At 44.0% G+C, this 19,221-nt stretch overlaps 1 protein-coding gene across 1 annotated transcript in view; it reads left to right on the top strand.

Moving 5' to 3' along the window:
• Positions 1-1,171: 1,171 nt before the first annotated feature.
• hip1rb (huntingtin interacting protein 1 related b) overlaps positions 1,172-19,221 on the top strand; it is a 52,915-nt gene continuing 34,865 nt past the window's right edge. Inside the window, exons 1-11 of the mRNA XM_057831811.1 lie at positions 1,172-1,494; positions 11,556-11,619; positions 11,699-11,841; positions 11,904-11,960; positions 12,041-12,121; positions 13,383-13,459; positions 13,540-13,601; positions 18,366-18,506; positions 18,576-18,633; positions 18,704-18,779; positions 18,850-19,028. Coding sequence (XP_057687794.1) covers positions 1,411-1,494; positions 11,556-11,619; positions 11,699-11,841; positions 11,904-11,960; positions 12,041-12,121; positions 13,383-13,459; positions 13,540-13,601; positions 18,366-18,506; positions 18,576-18,633; positions 18,704-18,779; positions 18,850-19,028 — 1,022 coding nt within the window. The 5' untranslated portion in view covers positions 1,172-1,410. The remainder of the gene's footprint in view (positions 1,495-11,555; positions 11,620-11,698; positions 11,842-11,903; positions 11,961-12,040; positions 12,122-13,382; positions 13,460-13,539; positions 13,602-18,365; positions 18,507-18,575; positions 18,634-18,703; positions 18,780-18,849; positions 19,029-19,221) is intronic.

The raw sequence follows: 19,221 nt of genomic DNA, 5'->3' as shown, positions 1-19,221 counted from the left end.
TTTTTTTTTTTTTTAAAGACTGACACCTTTTTAAAATTATATCTCGATTCTTGCAGGAGCATATCGACAACCTTTTGGGATACAAAGTATAACAATATATCACCATTTCGATATTTTGTCACACCTCTATTTACAAACTTTGATTTATGACAAACTTTACTTGCGTGACTATGATTCAGGCTGGATGGTAGGGAAATGTATATATTATTTTTAAAGTGTCCTTCATTTAAGCCCCCCCCCCCCCCCCTAATTTGTAGCTATTTTAAAGTAAAACATGTTCTTTGGTATGAGTGTGTGTGAATGGTTAGTTGTCTATATGTACTTTCTCTATTATATTGGCTGGGAACCAGTTCTCAGTGGAGTTAGCGAAGATAGGCTCTAGCACCCCCGGTTTAGAACATAAATGAAGGAACAAACGTGGACTTTTTATTTGTATTTTTTTATTGAGCAATAATCATACATACAGACATACATATAAATATACATATCAAACCACAGCAATACAGAAAAACCAGCTCACCTAGAAAAAAAATCCTTATCAACAATATTTCCTCTCACATAGTAAGACACCATAACACCATACAAAATAAATAAATTATATATATAAAGCATGTTATGTACCAAACAATTCTGCATAGGATTCTAGAAAAAAACTTGCATTTTGTATTCTATATCATATTAAGTGATGTGAAATACGATTCAGTTTCAACCAAAAACAATTTAAAGTTCGGATTTACGTTTTGAAATTTAGATTTATGAATATGATATTTCCCCAACAATATATAAAGATTTAATATTGTGTATATATTTTTTTCTTTGGATTCAAATACGGTAATAATTGTTTTTCGGTTTAATCCAACCTTTTGTCTAGTATGAAATGCAATATATTTTTGAACATCAGTCCAAAACTTTGCATTAATGGGGCAACCTTAAAACAAATGAGGTATATTTTCAGGCTCAGTCTTACAAAATGTGCATTTGTTGTCACCTTCCTTAGAACGAGACAAGTACACATTAGTTGGGTATATTTTATGTAAAATCTTCAAACGTAATTCCCTTACTTTGTTGGAACAAACGTGGACTGACCCCGACGCAGAATTGGCAATGACGACGCTCGTCCCCATTGGCTTACAGCGCACACCGTACATCTAGCTCTATGTATGAGATATCTATGAGTTCTTCCACCTTTCGGGAGGGACGAGGGAGGACCGTCCGGGACAAGCGAGCTTTTGAGTGAGGCAGGCACACCGGCTCAGCGGCTCCATTTCCTCCTTTCGGCCGTACGTCATCACTGCGGTGGCGATTTAGGAATTTCCCAAAGTCGACGAACGACAAGAGGCGAGCCCTTCTGCGCACCTGTGCTTTTTTGTTTTTCTTTTTTATGGGGATTGGGAACGCTTGAAGTGGAGGATGAACTCCCTCTCGACGCGGGTCAAGAGCAGGCGGACCGAAGCCAGCCTCGGTGCCGAGAGGGACCACTTTGACAAACAGCAAGTAAGACCAGTTGTGGCGGATTATTTCCAATTATGTTTCAATAATTTCCAATTAGCGGAGCCTGGCTCACCTGTTCTTTCATTAACCTGTCGTTAATTGAGCCAAAATGGAGGACTGCGCTGCGCTGACCTAAAATGGGGGTTTCACCTACCTTTGTAATTGGGCCCAAATGCGGGGCTCGCCTTTGCTTTTCAGTGTTGCACCGACACCGACATTGTCTGGTATCGGTCGATACCACTTTTTGATTTAAATAAAATATATAGATATAAATCTGTATTTACTGTTTTTTAAATACTCAATGATACTGAAATACTTGATGTAAAATCACTGTTATTGTGGATCGGTGAGACACTCATTGTCTGCCATTGACGGTGCTAGACGTCCAATCCATTTGGACTAGGAGGGATGGCAGCGAATGATAACCGGAGGGTGCATCTTGGTCAGAGGAACTATCTTACTCATTGGCTTCTATTGACACATCCAACCCATTTGAAGTAGGTGGCATGGTAGCTTGAAACTCTCGCCTGTCAAATGGATTGGACTAGGAGTATGACAAAATATCACTATGGTGATATATCGTGATACTTTGCTTCCCATAAGGTTATCAATACCCTCATGCCAAGAATTGAGCTCTCATTTTATAAAGGTGTCAATGTTGTTTTAAAAAAAAAAAAAGGATCCAACAAGTTGCTACCAAAATCTTCCACCATAATACTGTCTCAGTTAACTCTATGGCTGCCGTTGACGGCGCTCGATGCCAATCCATTAAGACTGGGAAGGGCAAATGAATGTTGTTCATTCGATACTAGAGCATTCTCAATCACTCTTTCCGATTTTTGGAGCTTATACAAGTCAATTTCTGTTGATTTTGGGGCATTACAGGTTACTTCCTGTTGACTTTGAGTCACTGCCTATTCATTCCCAGGCCATTTCCTGTTCTGTAACTCAAAATCAACATGAAGTGACCCATAAAATGCCCCAAAATCAACAGGAAATGACCCTGAAATGCCCCAAAATCAACAGGTAATGACCTGAAATGGCCCAAAATGACCTCGTTGCCTGCCATTGGCTGCCACTGACTGCCATAGAAGTGGGAGGGGTTCATTCATTGCCACCCTCCCAGTTCAAATGAGTTGAATATCGTCTACTGACAAATTTACAGCAGAAGGATGACGATGGCTTGTTTTTCTGTTTATTAGTTTTTTTTGGTAGAATATCCTATAATGATTTCCTGACCATATATCGATAACCATGGTATCGCCATATCGTGAGATCGTTATCGTGAGCTTTGTATCGCATATCGCATCTTGAGGTGCCAAGAGGTTCCCACCCCTAGATTGGATGTCTCCTCGTGACTATCTCATTTCAATTGAAGACAGAAGCCTGAAAAGACCTTTCATCGCCCCTACCAAAATGGCCTCACAGCTGGCGGCCTTGTTTGTAGGGGCGACGTTCCCATCAAAGTCTTTCACAATAAAATGAAGCCATAACTAGCATTTACCAATATCAAATCATCCGCAGTTTACTCAGTGGCTGTCGTTGACGAGGGGTGAAAAAACAGTTTCATTTGTGCCTGACCTCCCACTTCAAATGAATTGGACATCTACTAGTGATAAAGTAATTGAAATTCAAAGCAGAACGATGATTGGATGCCACGCAGTGGGCCTCGATCATCATCTTGGGAAGGGCGACAAGTGCTCCTTTTTTAAGGGCGGGGTGCATTGCTGGCGGCCATCTTGGGTAGGGCAAGGGGACGTCTGAAACTAGATCTCAAAAAGTTCATCAGCACGTTATTTCTTAGTACTCACCGATACCGATTGTAGTGTCGGTATAGGTGCAACATTACTTTCATTGATTCCAAATGTAGATATGACCTTTGTCTTTGTTGGTTGACCCAAAAAGCTGCCAAATCATGCCTCCTAATTGGCTGCTACTATGACTTTACTGAAACCAAATGGCAGCAGTGATAGATATCTTAATAAATTGAAACAGGGAGGACTGGTTGAATGCTCATCTTTCAGTGCCAATGACGACGCTGGACATCCATCCATTTGGACGTCCAGCACGTTCGTTACTTCACCCCCTTCCCAGTCCAAATGGATTGAACATCTAGCGCTGTCAGGGGCAACCAATGAGTTAACAAGGAAGTGACCCAAAAATGCCCCAAAATCAACAGGAAGTGACCCTTGGGAAAGCGAGAGAAAGCAAAGCATCCCCACGTAATTTCTCCAGAAATTGCATTTTTGAATATAACTTGTAATTGCCCAAGTGGACAAGGTTGTGGGGACTTTTTGTGAACTTGGAAAGCTCCCTCCTTCAGTCTCCGGTGGTAAATGAGGCTTTTCATAAACTCACAATGGAAAATGGGACCAACTACTTGCTATGACTACAAACGTTCTGCTCTCAAGTCAAACTTTGTTGGAAAGATTTTGGAGACAAAAATGACCTGTTTGTGTGTCCTGACGTTATTTCCAGTCAACTCCATTTGCCAGAAAACTATGCAGACGTTTGACTTCTAGTATTTTGGCGTTGATCTCGCCAGTCCTGTTTGTCCGCTTCTGCTTCCTCCTCCCCCGCTCGATTGCACTTTGAAGATGATCCTTGGCTTCCGGCTTTACTTGCCGGCTTAGATTCCTTGTCCAAAGATTGTTTGGAAACCGGGCGGGATTGGCCAAAATGGCCGGGTCGTACGGTATGCGTCCCGTCACCTCCTAGGTTATGTTTGACATTAGTCTTCATGACTGTGTTTACATATGCGATAAAATGTTTGGCCGTGTTGAGTCCCGATTGGCTCTGGAGTGGAGTGAGTAGGGTCAGGTATCGCTTGGGTTTTATAAGATACCAGTTATGACCTGGTACTTTTGAAAAGGGTTCCAGAGGTTGAACAATTCTTGAACCAATACTTCCAATAAAAAAAAGACAACGCACACAAAGGTAATCAAAAGACCCTACTCTTTATTTCACAGTGACAAATCGTATCGTGATACGCATTGCACTTTAACCTCTGTATCGTGATATGCATCGCACCATGACCCCTGTATCGTTATACGCGTCGCACATTCACCCCTGTATCGTAATGCGCATTGCACCGTGACCCCTGTATCGTGATGCGCGTCGCCGCGTCACCCCTGTATCGTAGTGCGCGTTGCACCGTCACCCCTGTATCGTAGTGCGCGTCGCACCGTCACCCCTGTATCGTAGTGCGCGTGACGCGCAGGGGGGCGCAGAGCGATGCCAGGGGTGGCGCATGAGACCTCGGGGAACATGCTTTTTTTTTTTGTTTGCTTTTGCCGTACTACAATAAAGTGTACTTGCACATCCACTCAGTGGGTGGCTGTGGCGCTCTCATTTTCAAAGTGCGCGCAGTATTTTTGAGGTAAGCAAAAGCACACAGACAGAAGAGAGATATGAAGAGCTGTGCGCCGTTTTTGAAAGCCGTTTTCCGGCCGGACTCACGCAGCGACCCACTGTCTTCTCTGGTTCTCACGTGTCCCCCCGAGAAGTGCCATTTTCGGCTTGGGATCGTCACGACGACCGCCCCCTATGGTTCTCCTTCGCCCGCCGAGAATGCGCTTTTTTCGGGCCGTTTGCCTTTTGGCTATGATATTTAATACTAGAGGTGTGCAAAATTTCCGATTCTTAGATTATTCGCGATTCGGCCGTGGAAGATTCGAGAACGATTCACAAACATCCAAATTCCGATTATTGAAATATGCCAAGTAAAGCGGAAGTACAACACACTCAGCGCGCCGCGCGGGCTTCGGGACAGAACGGAGCGGGAGTAGCTAAACATTATGCTTCTCATTAACCGGCCCCTCGGGTAATGTCAACGCTCAACTCACGGCTCTAGCTCAACTCATGCCACGAGATAAAAAAACACAACAACATACCTGACTGCTGCCGAAAAGCTGCTACAAGTACAGCTAAGCTACATAATGTTACGGTAGATATCATTTATATAGGACTAGATGGATTATAGACTCTGTAGCGGTAGCAGCACATCTGCAAAAAGCTAGATGCGGGCGTTAGTAAACGGCCGCCATCTTAAAGCAGTAAACTTCCCTGCAATGCTGTTGTAGCGAACCTTCCAAGCAAACCTAATTAACTTTTTATCTAAAATACTCCTAAATCGGTAAAATATTGACTTGAATCTATCTTTAAAATAGTTTTAAAACTTTCACATGTAAAAAGTAGACAAAAGGGAAATTATGGAATAACGGGAGCAATTTTAACAACTTTAACGGTTGATTCACAACATTAAATTAATTGAATGTAGTTTAAAGCTGCTGATACAGAATGGGGACTGGGATTTTTTATTTAATGTTATTTTTGTATATTTGTTTACTGCTATATGTTAACTTGATACTGAAATAGTAGTTTGGTTTAGCCTGAGAGTATTTTTGAACAATTTTGGAACTAATGTACAAAACTTTATTTAAAAAAAAAAAAAAAAAAAAAAGGAGGGGGCTGCATCAATAATCGTTTTATAATCGAATCGGAGCCTCTGAATCGTAATCGTAATCGAATCGTTAGGTGCCCAAAGATTCCCAGCTCTATTTAATACAGTGGTAGATGAGGAAAGACCACTGTTTACTGTGGTCTTTCCGGAGCCAGAAGCCAAATCAATTAAGACGCCACTTATATGGCAATGTAGTGTGAAGCGCTTTGAGCACCTTGAAAGGTGGAAAAGCGCGATACAAGTATAACACCATTTAAAAAGATTAGACCCCAATCTAATTGATAAGCCGCTTGGTTGTTTTTCAACGAAAACGCGCCAAATATTGCCAACAATCGTCCCGCTTTGTCAGTGTTATATCAGTAAACCAGTGAGCACTGTTAGCAAGCTCAGTGCAAAATAACCCCACACCATTGCAAACTGGAGGTGATACTGTGAGCAGCGAGCAGCGAAAATAAAAACTGTCCTTCTGTCCAAAGACACTTTTAAAAAAAAAAATTTTCTTCAATTTTGTTTTTTCGGTCAAATTTGTTGGCATATTGTCCTCATGAGTTAATATTTCAAATCCATTTGAATTTGTTATTATTTACTGATTTTATTTTTCAGTACCAAATTGTCAAAAAAGTACCTTGAGTGCATTTTTACAGTTTGGATGTGACTTTTTTTAAATTCAGGCAAATTGATACGCGTTGTCTTTTCTGTTACAAACAGAACAATGTTAATAAAGTTGTACTTTATAAGTTGATCTGTTATTTTCTAATGGAAAAAAGGACACAATGTGAGACAGAGGCATACTTATAATAGTAATATTATAGACAAATGATACTATTTACAGTGGCGGCAGTTGGGGGGGGGCATGTAACATTTACGTCTTCCTTGGGGGGGCGCAACAGAAAATAACTGAGAAGCACTGCCGTAACGTGATGCGCATTCTATCATTACCACTGTATCACAGTGCATTGTACTGCGACCTCTCTATCCCGATATGGTATAATATTGTGACACTTGTATCGTGATACATATCACACCATGACCCCGATATTGAAGCACAGCGCATCGCCTCGTGAGACCTGTATCGTGATACTTATCGCACTGTGAACCCCGTATTGTGATATCTATCGCACCGTGATCCCCGTATCGTGATATGTATCGTACAGCGACCCCTCTATCCAGATATGTATCATATCGTGACACTTGTATCATGATACGTATTACACCATGACCACTATATCGTGAAGTGCATCGCATCGTGATACCTATCTCACTGTGAACCCTGTATCGTGACACTTGATGCACTGTGAACTCCGTATCGTGATATCTATCGCACCATGACCCACGTATCGTGATGTCTATCGCACCCTGACCCCCGTATCGTGATATCGCACCATTACCCCTGCTTTGCGATATGTATCGCACTGTGACCCCTTCAATGATCCTTGTATTGTGATACGCATTGTATTGTGATCCCTGTATTGTGATACGCATTATATCGTTACTGTATCGCAATTTGCATCTTACTCCGATCCCTATATCGTGGTATGTGTTGCCCTGTGACATCTGTATCGCAATGTGTATCGCACCATGACCTCGATATTTCAATACGTATTGCACGTGACCTCGCTATTGCAATACGTATAGCACTGTGACCCACCCTATTGTATCATGACCCCTGTATCCTGGGAAGTATTGTGATTATTGCCAACATTAGTCTTAACGGTTAGCACAGGTTGCTTCCGAATCGTTACCAAATTGATACTAGGTTTCAGTACCCGACCCTAGGAGTGAGCATGTGAGAAGGCTGTTTTCATTTCAGCAAACCAAAAATGCCGTGGGATGACTGAGGAGTTTTCAATCTGTGACTGACGTGGACGTCCCAATTTATTTCTGCTTTTGTGTGGGAGTAGGCAAGGAGATGCATGTGCGCATACGCCAAAAGGAATCAAACATGGCATTTCCCTTCCTTTTAACATTTGCAATAGCAAAACTTTGAATTGGTGGCACGGCTGTGGAATGAATTTGGCTCCTCAGTCAAGGCGGCGCTGTATAGTGTGTAGGTGGGCCGGTGTATCAAGTTGCTGATTCATCCTCTGCTCTCATATCAAGGTGAAACGTGCTCTTGTCTCTCTCTCTCGCTCTCTGCATCTTTGCTGCCGTCGCCCCAGTGAGCGCCCGTGGGGGCGGAGCATGAAGGCGAGAGATAAACAAACTGGCACTCTTAACCCTTTATAGGGCAAGTGATTACATTAGCTCATTTAAAAAACGGATCTATTATTAACTCCGAATGAACAAACGTTCATTTGCCCCTGCACTCCAAATGGATTGGGCGTCGAGCGCCATCAATGGCAGCCAGTTAGTTCATTATTAATGTCTTTTATAGAGAAAATGTGTGGTAATTGTTAACTCCTGTAGGTTCCTCCCAGGTATATTTTTAAAACATTTGGGTCACTTCCTGTTGATTTTTGGGACATTTACGGGTTCCTTCGTATTATAGGATTGCTTCGTGCTCATTTTCGGGCATTTCTGGGTCACTTCCATCTGATTTTGGGTCATTTCCTATTGATATCGGCTCATGATCTTGGGTCGCTTCCTGTTGTTAGGGTATTTCCAGGTGATTTTGAGGCATTTCCCTCTTTTTTCCTATTTGGTCACTTCCTGTTGATATCGGGGCATTTCTGGTTGACATCCTGTCATCGGATCACTTCCTGTTAATTTTTGGCAGTTTAAGTGTCCCTTCCAGTTCATATCGGGTCACTTCCTGTTGATTTTGGATACTTCTGGATCAGTTACTGTTGATCTCGGCACATTCTCAAATGATTTTGGCACATTTCCGTGTTACTTCTTGTTGATTTTGGAACATTTACGAGTCCCTTCCTATTATCGGATTGCTTCCTGTTGACATCGGTACATTTCCAGGTCATTTCTTCTTGATTTTGGCTCATTTTCTTATGATTTCTTGTTGATATTGGGTCATTTCCTGATGATATCAGGGCCTTTCTGGGTCACCTCTTGTTGATTTTGGGTCACTTCCTGTAGGTTTGTGAAATTTGAAATAAATAAAAACAGAAATCAACTGGGTATTGTCCATAATAAGTTAGTCTTTGTAACCCTAAATTATAATAATAAACCTGAGTTAGATAAACCATAATCCCATGAACACTTTTAAATTGAGTTTAAAAAAAAAAGCTGAAGGATTTTTATAGTATTTCCATGTCCTTGCGCCTGTAAGGGGGCAAGCATGTTAAATCGCTGTTTGAGTTTTTCCGCTTGTGTGCTCATGTGTCAACACATAACATGAGCAGATTGTACACTTTTGGGATGCCATATTGTTTTACAAACACTGCTTATTGAACTGGAAATGCACAACAAATAAATACATTGAGAAATATAAACGTCAATATACGATGCATGACCGGTAATTGTATTTTGAGGGATTACGGGGTTATTTCATTTACATTTTGGACCACTTCCTGTTGATTTTGGTGCTTTTCTGGGTTACTTCTTGTTGATTTCGGGGTCACTTTTGTTGCTTTGGGGGCACTTCTTCTATATTTTGAGGCATCACCTCACTTAAATTTTTGATCATTTTCTATTGATTTTAGGTCATGTTCACTGTTCAGGTGACATCCTGTTTGTAGGTCACTACCTTTTGATTTTGGGGCGTGTCCAGGTTGATTTTGCGTCACTTTCTTTTCAATTTTGGGGAACTGGTATATTTTGGGGCCTTCCGGTGTCACTTTCTGTACATTTTAGATCGTTTTCCGTTGCTATTAGGAAATTTCTGGGTCTGTTCCTGTTCATTGATCACTTTGTTGATTTTGGGACATCTCTGGGTCACTTTCTGTTGGTTTGGGAGTGTAGGTACACGATCCGCTAGGGGTGCACAAGCTGCTCGGGGGGCCTGCGCCTGCTGATGACGTCACAGCAACGCTTGTGTAGCATTCGGGGAATGTGGGAAGTTGGACTTTTCCAACCTCTGACCAGGAAAAATTGGGAGATCCTAGTCGCAAAGTCTGGGGGAAAAAGTGCTTTAATCTGACGTTACTCGACAAAATGGGGCTTAAGACCGTATTAATGACACAATAATGAAGTTAGGTTTGTTTGAGGCGCCATGTATTTTTTCTCATTCAATAAATTAGCTTTATATGTATAATATTGTGCCAGCGATTTCTGTAAGTCTTTCGCAGACACTCCATTGTTCTTTTTTACCTCTTTGAGTATTCTGCGCTGAACTCTTGGTGTCATTTTTGGTGGACAGCCACTCCTTGGGAGAGATGCAACAGTGCCAATCTCTCTCCGTTTGTAGACAACTTCTCTGACTGTCGATTGATGAACATCCAGACTTTTAGAGATGGTTTTGCATCCTTTCCCAGCTTTATACAAATCAACAGTCCTTGATCACAGGGCTTAAGTTTGCTCTTTTGCACATCAAACAATGCTTTTCATCAAGACAACTCTTACCATGTGTGAGTTTTATAATGGCAGGGCAGCTTTACACCACTCATCAGTGATTGGGCACACACCCAAGGGACGATACAACAGCATAACCTGCATATACACTTTTTGCTGGGGACGGGACATTAATAAGACCAAATAGATTGGGTGAAAATTGGTTTCAATTGCTCTTTAAGTCTCCTTAGGCAGAGGGTTCACTTACTTATTTTTCCCCCTTCTGTCATTGTTTGCATGCTATCCTCATTAAAATATTAAAACCTATAAATGTTTGGGTAGCTTTAGTTAAAGTAGACACTGTTTTACATCTGTGTGATTTTGACGTCACTGTCAAGCGCAGGCCCCCCGAGCGGACCGTGCACCTACAGGGGGACTTCCATTATATTTTGAGGATTTCCGGGGTACCTTCTTGTTGATTTCAGGTCACTTTCTGTTGGTTTGGTGTCACATTCAATATATTTTGGGGCATTCTGGAGTCACTTCCTGGACATTTTGGATAATTTTTAAAATTGATTTTAGGTCATGTCCGGGTCACAACCTGTTTGTAGGTTGATTTTGCTGTTGATTTTGGGGCATGTTCGGGTCACTTCCGGATGATTTTGGGTCACTTTCTTTTGGTTTTGGGAACTTCCTTTATATTTTGGGGCATTCCGGGGTCACTTACTGTACATTCTGGATCACGTCCTGGTCATTGATCACTTTCTGTTGATTTTGGGGCATGTCTGGGTCACTTTGTGTTCATTTCAGGTCACTTTCATTTGGTTGGGGGGCACTTACTGTATATTTTGGGTCATTTTCTGTTGATTTTGGGCAAGTTCGAGGATTTTTTCCTTTCAAAATAATGACCACCAGTACAGATTTTTTGCAGGTTTGAGTTAAAAATCAATAGGAATGAATGAAAATGTGTTTAAGGGAGATTAATTGGTTATGAAATTCCTGGGCCACTTCCTGTTAATTTTGGGGAAATTTGAAAGATTTTTGTTGTCTATCCACCTACCATCTATCTTTCTACCTCTCTCTAGCCAGCTAGCTGGCTAATTAAAATAATACCGTAATACTAATTCATGATCTAAAAGTCCAGTTTTTTTAAATGACAGTAAATAGTAGTTGCCCTACAAAGGGTTAATCACATCACGTCAAATGTTTTTGCTTTCAGCTGAGCAGCATCAGCAAAGCCATCAACTCCACCGAAACCCCCGTGAAGGAGAAGCATGCGCGCCGTATCCTTTTTTCTACTGGTGATGGAGAGCGAGAGCAGCAGACAATGAAATGGCGTTTGCTTCTTAACGTAAGGATCAGGCATCATCCTGGGCACCCACCGGGAAAAGGGCGCCTACACCTTCTGGTCCTACGCCCTGGGCTTCCCCCTGGCCACCAGCTCCGTCCTCAGCTGGAAGTTCTGCCACGTGCTGCACAAAGTTTTGCGGGACGGCCACCGCAACGTAATGGCGATCGACTCGAACGCCGCTTGAAAAACAGATCTTGATCGGGGTTTTTTTCGCAGGTCTTACAAGACTGCATGAGACATTTCAGTTCCATAGTGGAAATCGGACAGCTCTGGGTAAGTAAGTCTCTTTCCTTCTTACCATTACAATGCGACGTGGGCTTTCGCTCCAATGGAATTTTCGTTTTTTTTCCCAGGGCCATCTACATGACCGATACGGCCAGCTGGTTGCGCTCCATTCCAAGTTGCTGTGCATCAAAATGAAGTTTCACAACAAGGTGAAGTGACAAAAGGCTACAGGGGTGCTAAAATTAAATCAAGAAGAAGTAACTAAATGTCATTACGTCATTGGCTCCCATTGATGGCGCTCGACCGCCAATCTTGGGAGGGTTGACGGCGAATTAACCAAAGTTTGCTTCTATTGCTTTTGGGACATTTCCAGGTAACTTCCTGTTCATTTTGGGACATTTTCAGGTCACTTCCTAATCGTTTTGGGACATTTCCAAGTGACTTGCTGCTCATTTTGGGGCATTTTCAGGTCACTTTCTATTAATTTTGGGGCATTCTGATTGATTTGGGGGGATTCCAAGTCTGCTAGGTTGATTGAGCTTGATTTTTAGGTAACTTTCTGCTCCCTCTATGTTGATTTTTGGTCACTTTCTGTTGATTTGGGACATTCCTGGAGTATTTCCTGTTCATTTTGGGTCACTTCCAGTTCAATTTGGGCTATTCTGATTGAATTCCTGTTTATTTAACTCACTTGCTTTTCATTTTAGGGCATTTCAGGTCACTTGCTGTTGATTTTAATTATTTTATTTTTATTTTTTTTTGCATTTCTGGTTCACTTCCTGTTGGTTTTGGGGCATTTCCAGGTCACTTGATTGCTTTATATTGATTGTGGGGTAACTTTTTGTTTATTTATTTTGGTGATTTCCTGTTAATTTTGGAATATATTCAGGTCAATTCCTGTTAATTTTGGGGCATTTCCAGGTCGATTGATTGACTTAGATTGATTTTCGGGTAACCTCCTGCTTAATTTGGTCACTTCCTGTTGATATGGGGGCATTACCAGGTCGCTTGACTGATTTACATTCATTGTGGAGTGACTTCCTGTTAATTTTGAAACATTTTCAGGTCCTTTCCTGTTACTTTTGGGGCATTTCCGGGTCACTTGATTGATTGAAATTGAATTTGGGGTAACTTCCTGATTATTTTGTTAACTTCCTGTTGATTTTGGAACATTTTCAGGTCACTTTCTGTTAAATTTTGAGGCATTTTGAGGTCCCTTATTGACCTCTGTGCATTTCTGTGTCACTTCTTATTGATTTTGAGGCAACTTCCTGTTCATTTTGGGGCGTTCCCAGTCTACTCTCAGTTCATTGTTCACTTCCTTATAATTTTTGGGCATTTTTGGGAATTTTCTAAACAACTAAATAGTCACGGTGGTCATATTTAATGACGCCTTGAATGATTTTGGCACCCGCATAGTTGTATTGTATCACACTAGTCCAAAATTTTGAATGTGAACCCTTTGGGCAGCACCCGGAAATTCCCTGCAACTTGGAGACCACCGACGAGGTTCTGGAGCGCACGGCGGGCACAGACGTCAACAACGTGTAAGTTTCAGTCTTTTGTTTCCCCCCCCCCACATTGGTTGAATGTTGTCTCCTCACTTCCAAACGGTTGCCCCGGGCAGCTTCCAGCTCACCGTGGAGGTTTTCGACTACATGGACGCGGAGTTGAAGTTGGCGGAGACGGGTAAGAGGAAGAGAGAGACGGGACTTTCCGTCATTTTTTTCCAATTCTAAATTAGTTGCGTTGCATGAGGAAATGCCAGCCAATTAAAGGCCATTGGGCCAATTTCCTCTGTTGCTATGGTAACTGAGACGTCCAAGCCACATGATGACCAAACTCTTTAATTAGAAATGGAACTTAGCGTTCAAACTATGTGCAGTTTAACCCTTTCGAGGGCAGGTTTTGGTCTTTGGGGAAAAAAAACAAAAAGAAAAACAACAACCAAGCTGTGAATCTTTATCTGTCTCCATGCCATTGACGGCAATAGATGTCCAATCCATTGTGAATGTGAAGGGCGAATGAAGTAATTCGCTCCTCCTAGTTACAACGGTTTGGACATCTAGCGCTGTCAAAGGCATGTAAAGATGAGTATTCATGGCCAGTCCTCCCAGTTAAAATTAATTGAATGTGTACGGTGGTTGAAGAGTTCATTTTGGGTCACTTCCTCTGCATTTTGGATCATTTCCTGTTCATTTCTCGCTCACTTCTGGTAGATTTTGGCACATTTCCGCATCATTTCATTTCGGGTCACTTTTTGCATATTTTGACTGGAAATTTTTGCAACTTTATTTTTGAACCAGATATATGTGTGTGTGTGTTGTGTATGTGTGATATATATTGATACTGCTGGCCAAATGTATTGACACCCCTGCAATCTTTTCAGATAATGTTCAATTTCTCCCAGAAAATGATTGCAATTACAAATTTTGATTGCAATGAAAAAACACAAAAGAGAATGAAGAAAAAAAATCATTATCATGTTACACAAAACTTCAAAAATGGGCCAGACAAAAGTCACCCTCAGCCTAATACTTGGTAGCACAACATTTAGACAAAATAACTGCGAATAACCACTTCCGGTATCCATCAATGAGATTCTTACAATGCTCTGCTGGAATTTTATACCATTCTTCTTTGGCCAACTGCTCCAGGTCTCTGAGATTTGAAGGCTGCCTTCTCCAAACTGCCATTTTCAGATCTCTCCACAGTTGTTCTATGGGATTCAGGTCTGGACTCATTGCTGGCCACTTCAGAAGTCTCCAGTGCTTTCTCTCAAACCATTTTCTAGTGCGCTTTGAAGTGTGTTTTGGGTCATTGTCCTGCTGGAAGACCATGACCTCAGAGGGGGGACCCAGCTTTCTCACACTGGGCCCTACAATATGCTGCAAAATTTGTTGGTTGTGTTCAGACTTCATAATGCCATGCACATGCTCAAGCAGTCCAGCGCCAGAGGTAGCAAAGCAACCCCAAAACATCAGGGAACCTCCACCAAGTTTGACTGTGGGGACCGTGTTCTTTTATTTGAAGACCTCATTTTTTCCCCCTGTAAACTCTATGTTGACGCCTTTTCCCAAAAAGCTCTACTTTTGTAGAGAACATTCTTCCAAAAGTTTTTGGCTTTCTCAGGTAGGTTTTGGCAAACTCCAACCTGGCTTTTGTATGTCTCTGGGTCAGAAGTGGGGTCTTCCTGGGTATCCTACCATAGAGTCCCTTTTCATTTAGACGCCGACGGATAGTACGGTTGACACTGTTGTACCCTCATTCTGCAGGACAGCTTGAACATGTTTGGATGTTAGTCGAGATTCTTTATCTACCGTCTGAACAGTCTTTTGTTGAAATCTCTAGTCAATTTTTTCTTTCTTTTTTTTTTTTTATTTTTTTTTTATTTTTATTTTTTTTTTTTTTTTAAACCTGTCCTGTTCAGCTGTTTGACACAGAGAATGGAAGTCTAAGTGCCCAGATTCTGAACAGTTTTAATGTTTCACATTGAGAGTCTGACATACTCCCATTGTGATCATTCAAAATACCTTTTTATTATGACAAAGCAGCGAACAGGAAGGGATTATGGGGGGACAGAAGAAAAGAAATACAAGAGAAGAAGGAAAAGAAACACATACACAGACAACAACTAGAAATACATTGAACATCTAAACTAGTTACTAATATGCTGGTGCTATCGTCAGCGAGATGTATTTCCGGTTTACACCATGTGGGGGCCTATTGGCCAGTGAAAGAGGAGAATGGGGGTGGGGGTGTCTATAAGCCTATAAGCTAAGTGATTGAAAGGGGTAGAGTGTACACAAATCAGTTCTGTGATCTAGAACCCAGTAATCGTGTGAATCTCTTATGAGTAAGCCCGTTGGCGACCAACCCTACACCGCCGCATCGCCAATCCCGGCACCGGGACCCCAGACCCGAGAATGCCCTACCACATCCAGCAGCACGCAGGCCCCACCGGGCGCGCGACAGCCACGCAGACGGGCGGAGAAGCCGCGCGGGCGCCAACCCAGGGCCACAACCCCCACCCACCCAGCCAGCCCGGGGAGGGAGGGAGGGAGGGAGGGAGGGCGGGCGCGGGGGCCCATGCGCAGCCCATCCCTCCTCCCGCAGCCCAGCAAAGGAGCCATCGTCCCCCCCCCTGGGACCCAGGGTGATCCCCCGGGCCACCCGCGCACCAATCAACCGGCCTTCAGGGATGGCAGGAGGGGACGCATCACCAACCCCACGCCTACACCCACCCCCGCCCGCCCACCCGGGCCACGAGCCACAGCCGCAGCCCCCCAACCGGCACGGCACGCCACGGGACCCCCAGCGGCCCACCAAGCCCCAGGCAAGGCAGGGTCCCCCGCCGGTGCAGGCGACACCCCGCTGATACACCGGCGCCCAGTCAGCGACCCGCGACGGAGCGCAGGGCGGATGCCCAGCCAGAGAAGAGAGGGGAAGGCGGAGGCAGGAGAACGCCCAGGAACTGCCACGGGGCGATGCAAGATCGGAGACCCGACCCCCCAACCTACTCCCGCGGCCGGCAGCCGAGGCAGAGGGGAGGCCACACCCCAGGAGCCACGCCATATAAAAAAGTGTGGGACCCACCTACCACCCTATTACTGTGGCTGCCAGGTTCCCGACTGGCAGCCATCACCCAGCACCGTGATGGGGGTGTGAGGGGAGGGTAGTGCAATGTATGCATTAAAATAGGAGAGCTTGGCTTCGGGCAGTGGGACCGCAGCATGGAGCTTCTGCCCAGCCGCCCGTCCCACCGCCCTTTGCCAGAGCTCTCCTGTGGAGTATGATGTGTGGTGCATTTAATAAAGGTGCAGAGATGGCGGGGCCTGTGGTGAGGAGGCAGCCGTGAGGTACCCCCACCCCCAACAGGTCCCAACCATCCCACAACCTTGGTGTGTGGTGCATTAAAAACAGGGGGGAGCCGGGCCGGGACTGTAGAGCCCCGTCCCAACTCTCCCCGGAGAAATGTATGAGCATGTAAGTGCCAAGGTGAAAAATATTTACAGTGCCGAAGTGAGAAGTGCGTGAGTTAAGAGGCAGGCTCCCGCGGGCGTGGCCCCGTCCACCAGAACCACAGGCCGCAGGGCAGAAGAGGCGTCAGGGCCCCGATCAATCTCCGCCCCAGACCACCCACGGCGCCTCCGCGACCGCCCCCCCCACCCACCCACCGAGCACCCACCCCGCACTCCGAGCAGGCGCCACACCAAGCGCCGGCAACCAGGGGACGTCCATCCCACCGGCAAGGGACAGCAAGCCTCACCCAAGGCCCCGCGGGCCCCAAGAGGCCCCGCCAACGACCCCGCCGGCCGGGGGGCAGCAGCGGCCGCCGCGGCCCAGGGAGGCGGATAGGGCCGGAAGCAGACCAAGGGGACGGAAGCGCGCCCCCCACAACCCACCCCCGGGCCAGGAGGGGCGCGCGGCATGACACAAGAGGGCACCTCCCCGGCACCTGGTACAGGGAGACGCGGCTCCGGCCGGGCGGACCTGGGAGGGAACCATGGCTGCCGCATGCACCCCCCGGCCCCCACCCCAACTCCACCCCACCCCACCCCACCCCGGCCGGCCGGGGAAGGGCCGCGGCCCGGACCGGCACCCGCGCAGAAATGATTTTATAGGTTTCAGCACAATGAGCAAGCATGGTGAAATTATTGACATAAACAATGGCGAGCTACTAGTTTATTTTTTAATTGAAAATTAAAATAAAAAAAAAAATTTGAATAAAACGAAAACATTAAGAGGGGTTTTAATATGAAATTTCTATAACTTGTACTGACATTTATCTTTTAAGAACTACAAGTCTTTCTATCCATGGATCGCTTTAAGAGAATGTTAATAATGTTAATGCCATCTTGTTGATTTATTGTTATAATAAACAAATACAGTACATATGTACCGTATGTTGAATATATATATTCGTCTTGTGTCTTATCTTTCCATTCCAACAATAATTTACAGAAAAATATGGCATATTTTATAGATGGTTTGAATTGCGATTAATTACGATTAATTAATTTTTAAGCTGTAATTAACTCGATTAAAAATTTTAACTGTTTGACAGCCCTAATATATATAATATATATGCAACATAAATTCAGCTGGCAAAACTTCAGTTGCAAAAATTCAGTCAAAATTTTAGCTGCTGAATTTACACCCAAAAAATACATATACTGTATATTAAAAAAATGCAACAAAAATTCAGTTCCCAAAAAATTAAAACATTTTCTAAATTGTTGTTTAAAATTGCTTTAAAAAATTCTGTTGCAAAAATCAAGTCAAAACTTTAGCAGCACAATTTTTAACAGAAATGTTTGTTTTAAAAAAAAAAAAAAAAAAAGGTAATTTCAACACTTGAAAAAAATTGTTTGAAATTGAAAACTCCCCCGGCCTACATTGACTTCCTTGAAATGCTACAATTTTAACGTGGCGTTGGTGCGTTTCCCTCAGTGCTACGTCAGCTCAACTCGTCCATGGCCATCACCTCGCTGACGTCGGGCCAGTGTCGCCTGTCGCCGTTGGTGCAGGTGATCCAGGACTGCAGTCAGCTCTACCACTTCATGGTCAAGCTGCTCTTCAAGCTACATGCGTGTAAGTCCACATTTTAAGTCTGCTCGGGCGGGCGCTGACCCTCTTCTCATCATTTGTCCTCCCTTTCAGCTCTCCCCGCCGACACTCTGCAAGGACACCGGGACCGCTTTAGGGACCAGTTCCAGAGGTTTGATATTTGTGACCGTATCCGGTAGTCTTCACCGAGGCTATTTAAAAGATGGTCTGGTGCTCGACAGCTTGAAGACGTTCTTCAACAGAGCCCGGGAGATGTTGTACTTCAAGAGGTTGATCCAGATTCCGAGACTGCCCGACGTAAGAGTCACGCCTCCCGCCGCCTGTCCAACAGACCGTCTGGTAAAGCGTTGTTTTGTGCGTGGTCCAGTCGCCGCCCAACTTCCTGCACGCAGCCTCCCTGGCCAAGCACGTCAAGCTGGTGGTGGTCATCCCCGACGAGGAGGACGACGACGATGACGACGATCCCGAGCCGCTGGTGGAAGTTGCGCCGCAACCCGACATGTTCGATCAGGCCTTCGGACCGCCCGACGGAGCCTTCGACGACAGGTAGAACGGGTGTGATTTTGTCTGGCCCGCAAAAGTAAATGACATGAATTTTTCATTAGAATGCAATTCATGAAAAATTTCCCTTGTCCTAAAATGTTTATTAAACAAAATTCAAATGAATTCAGTTGCATTTTGTTAAAAATCAAATTTCAAATAAATAAAAATAAATAATTCTTAAACGAAGCTAAACTTT

This window comes from Corythoichthys intestinalis, chromosome 3, assembly GCF_030265065.1.
Source record: "Corythoichthys intestinalis isolate RoL2023-P3 chromosome 3, ASM3026506v1, whole genome shotgun sequence".
NCBI lineage: Eukaryota > Metazoa > Chordata > Actinopteri > Syngnathiformes > Syngnathidae > Corythoichthys > Corythoichthys intestinalis.
Note: the sequence above shows the minus strand (reverse complement) of the source record. Positions and strands in the feature narration are given on the sequence as shown.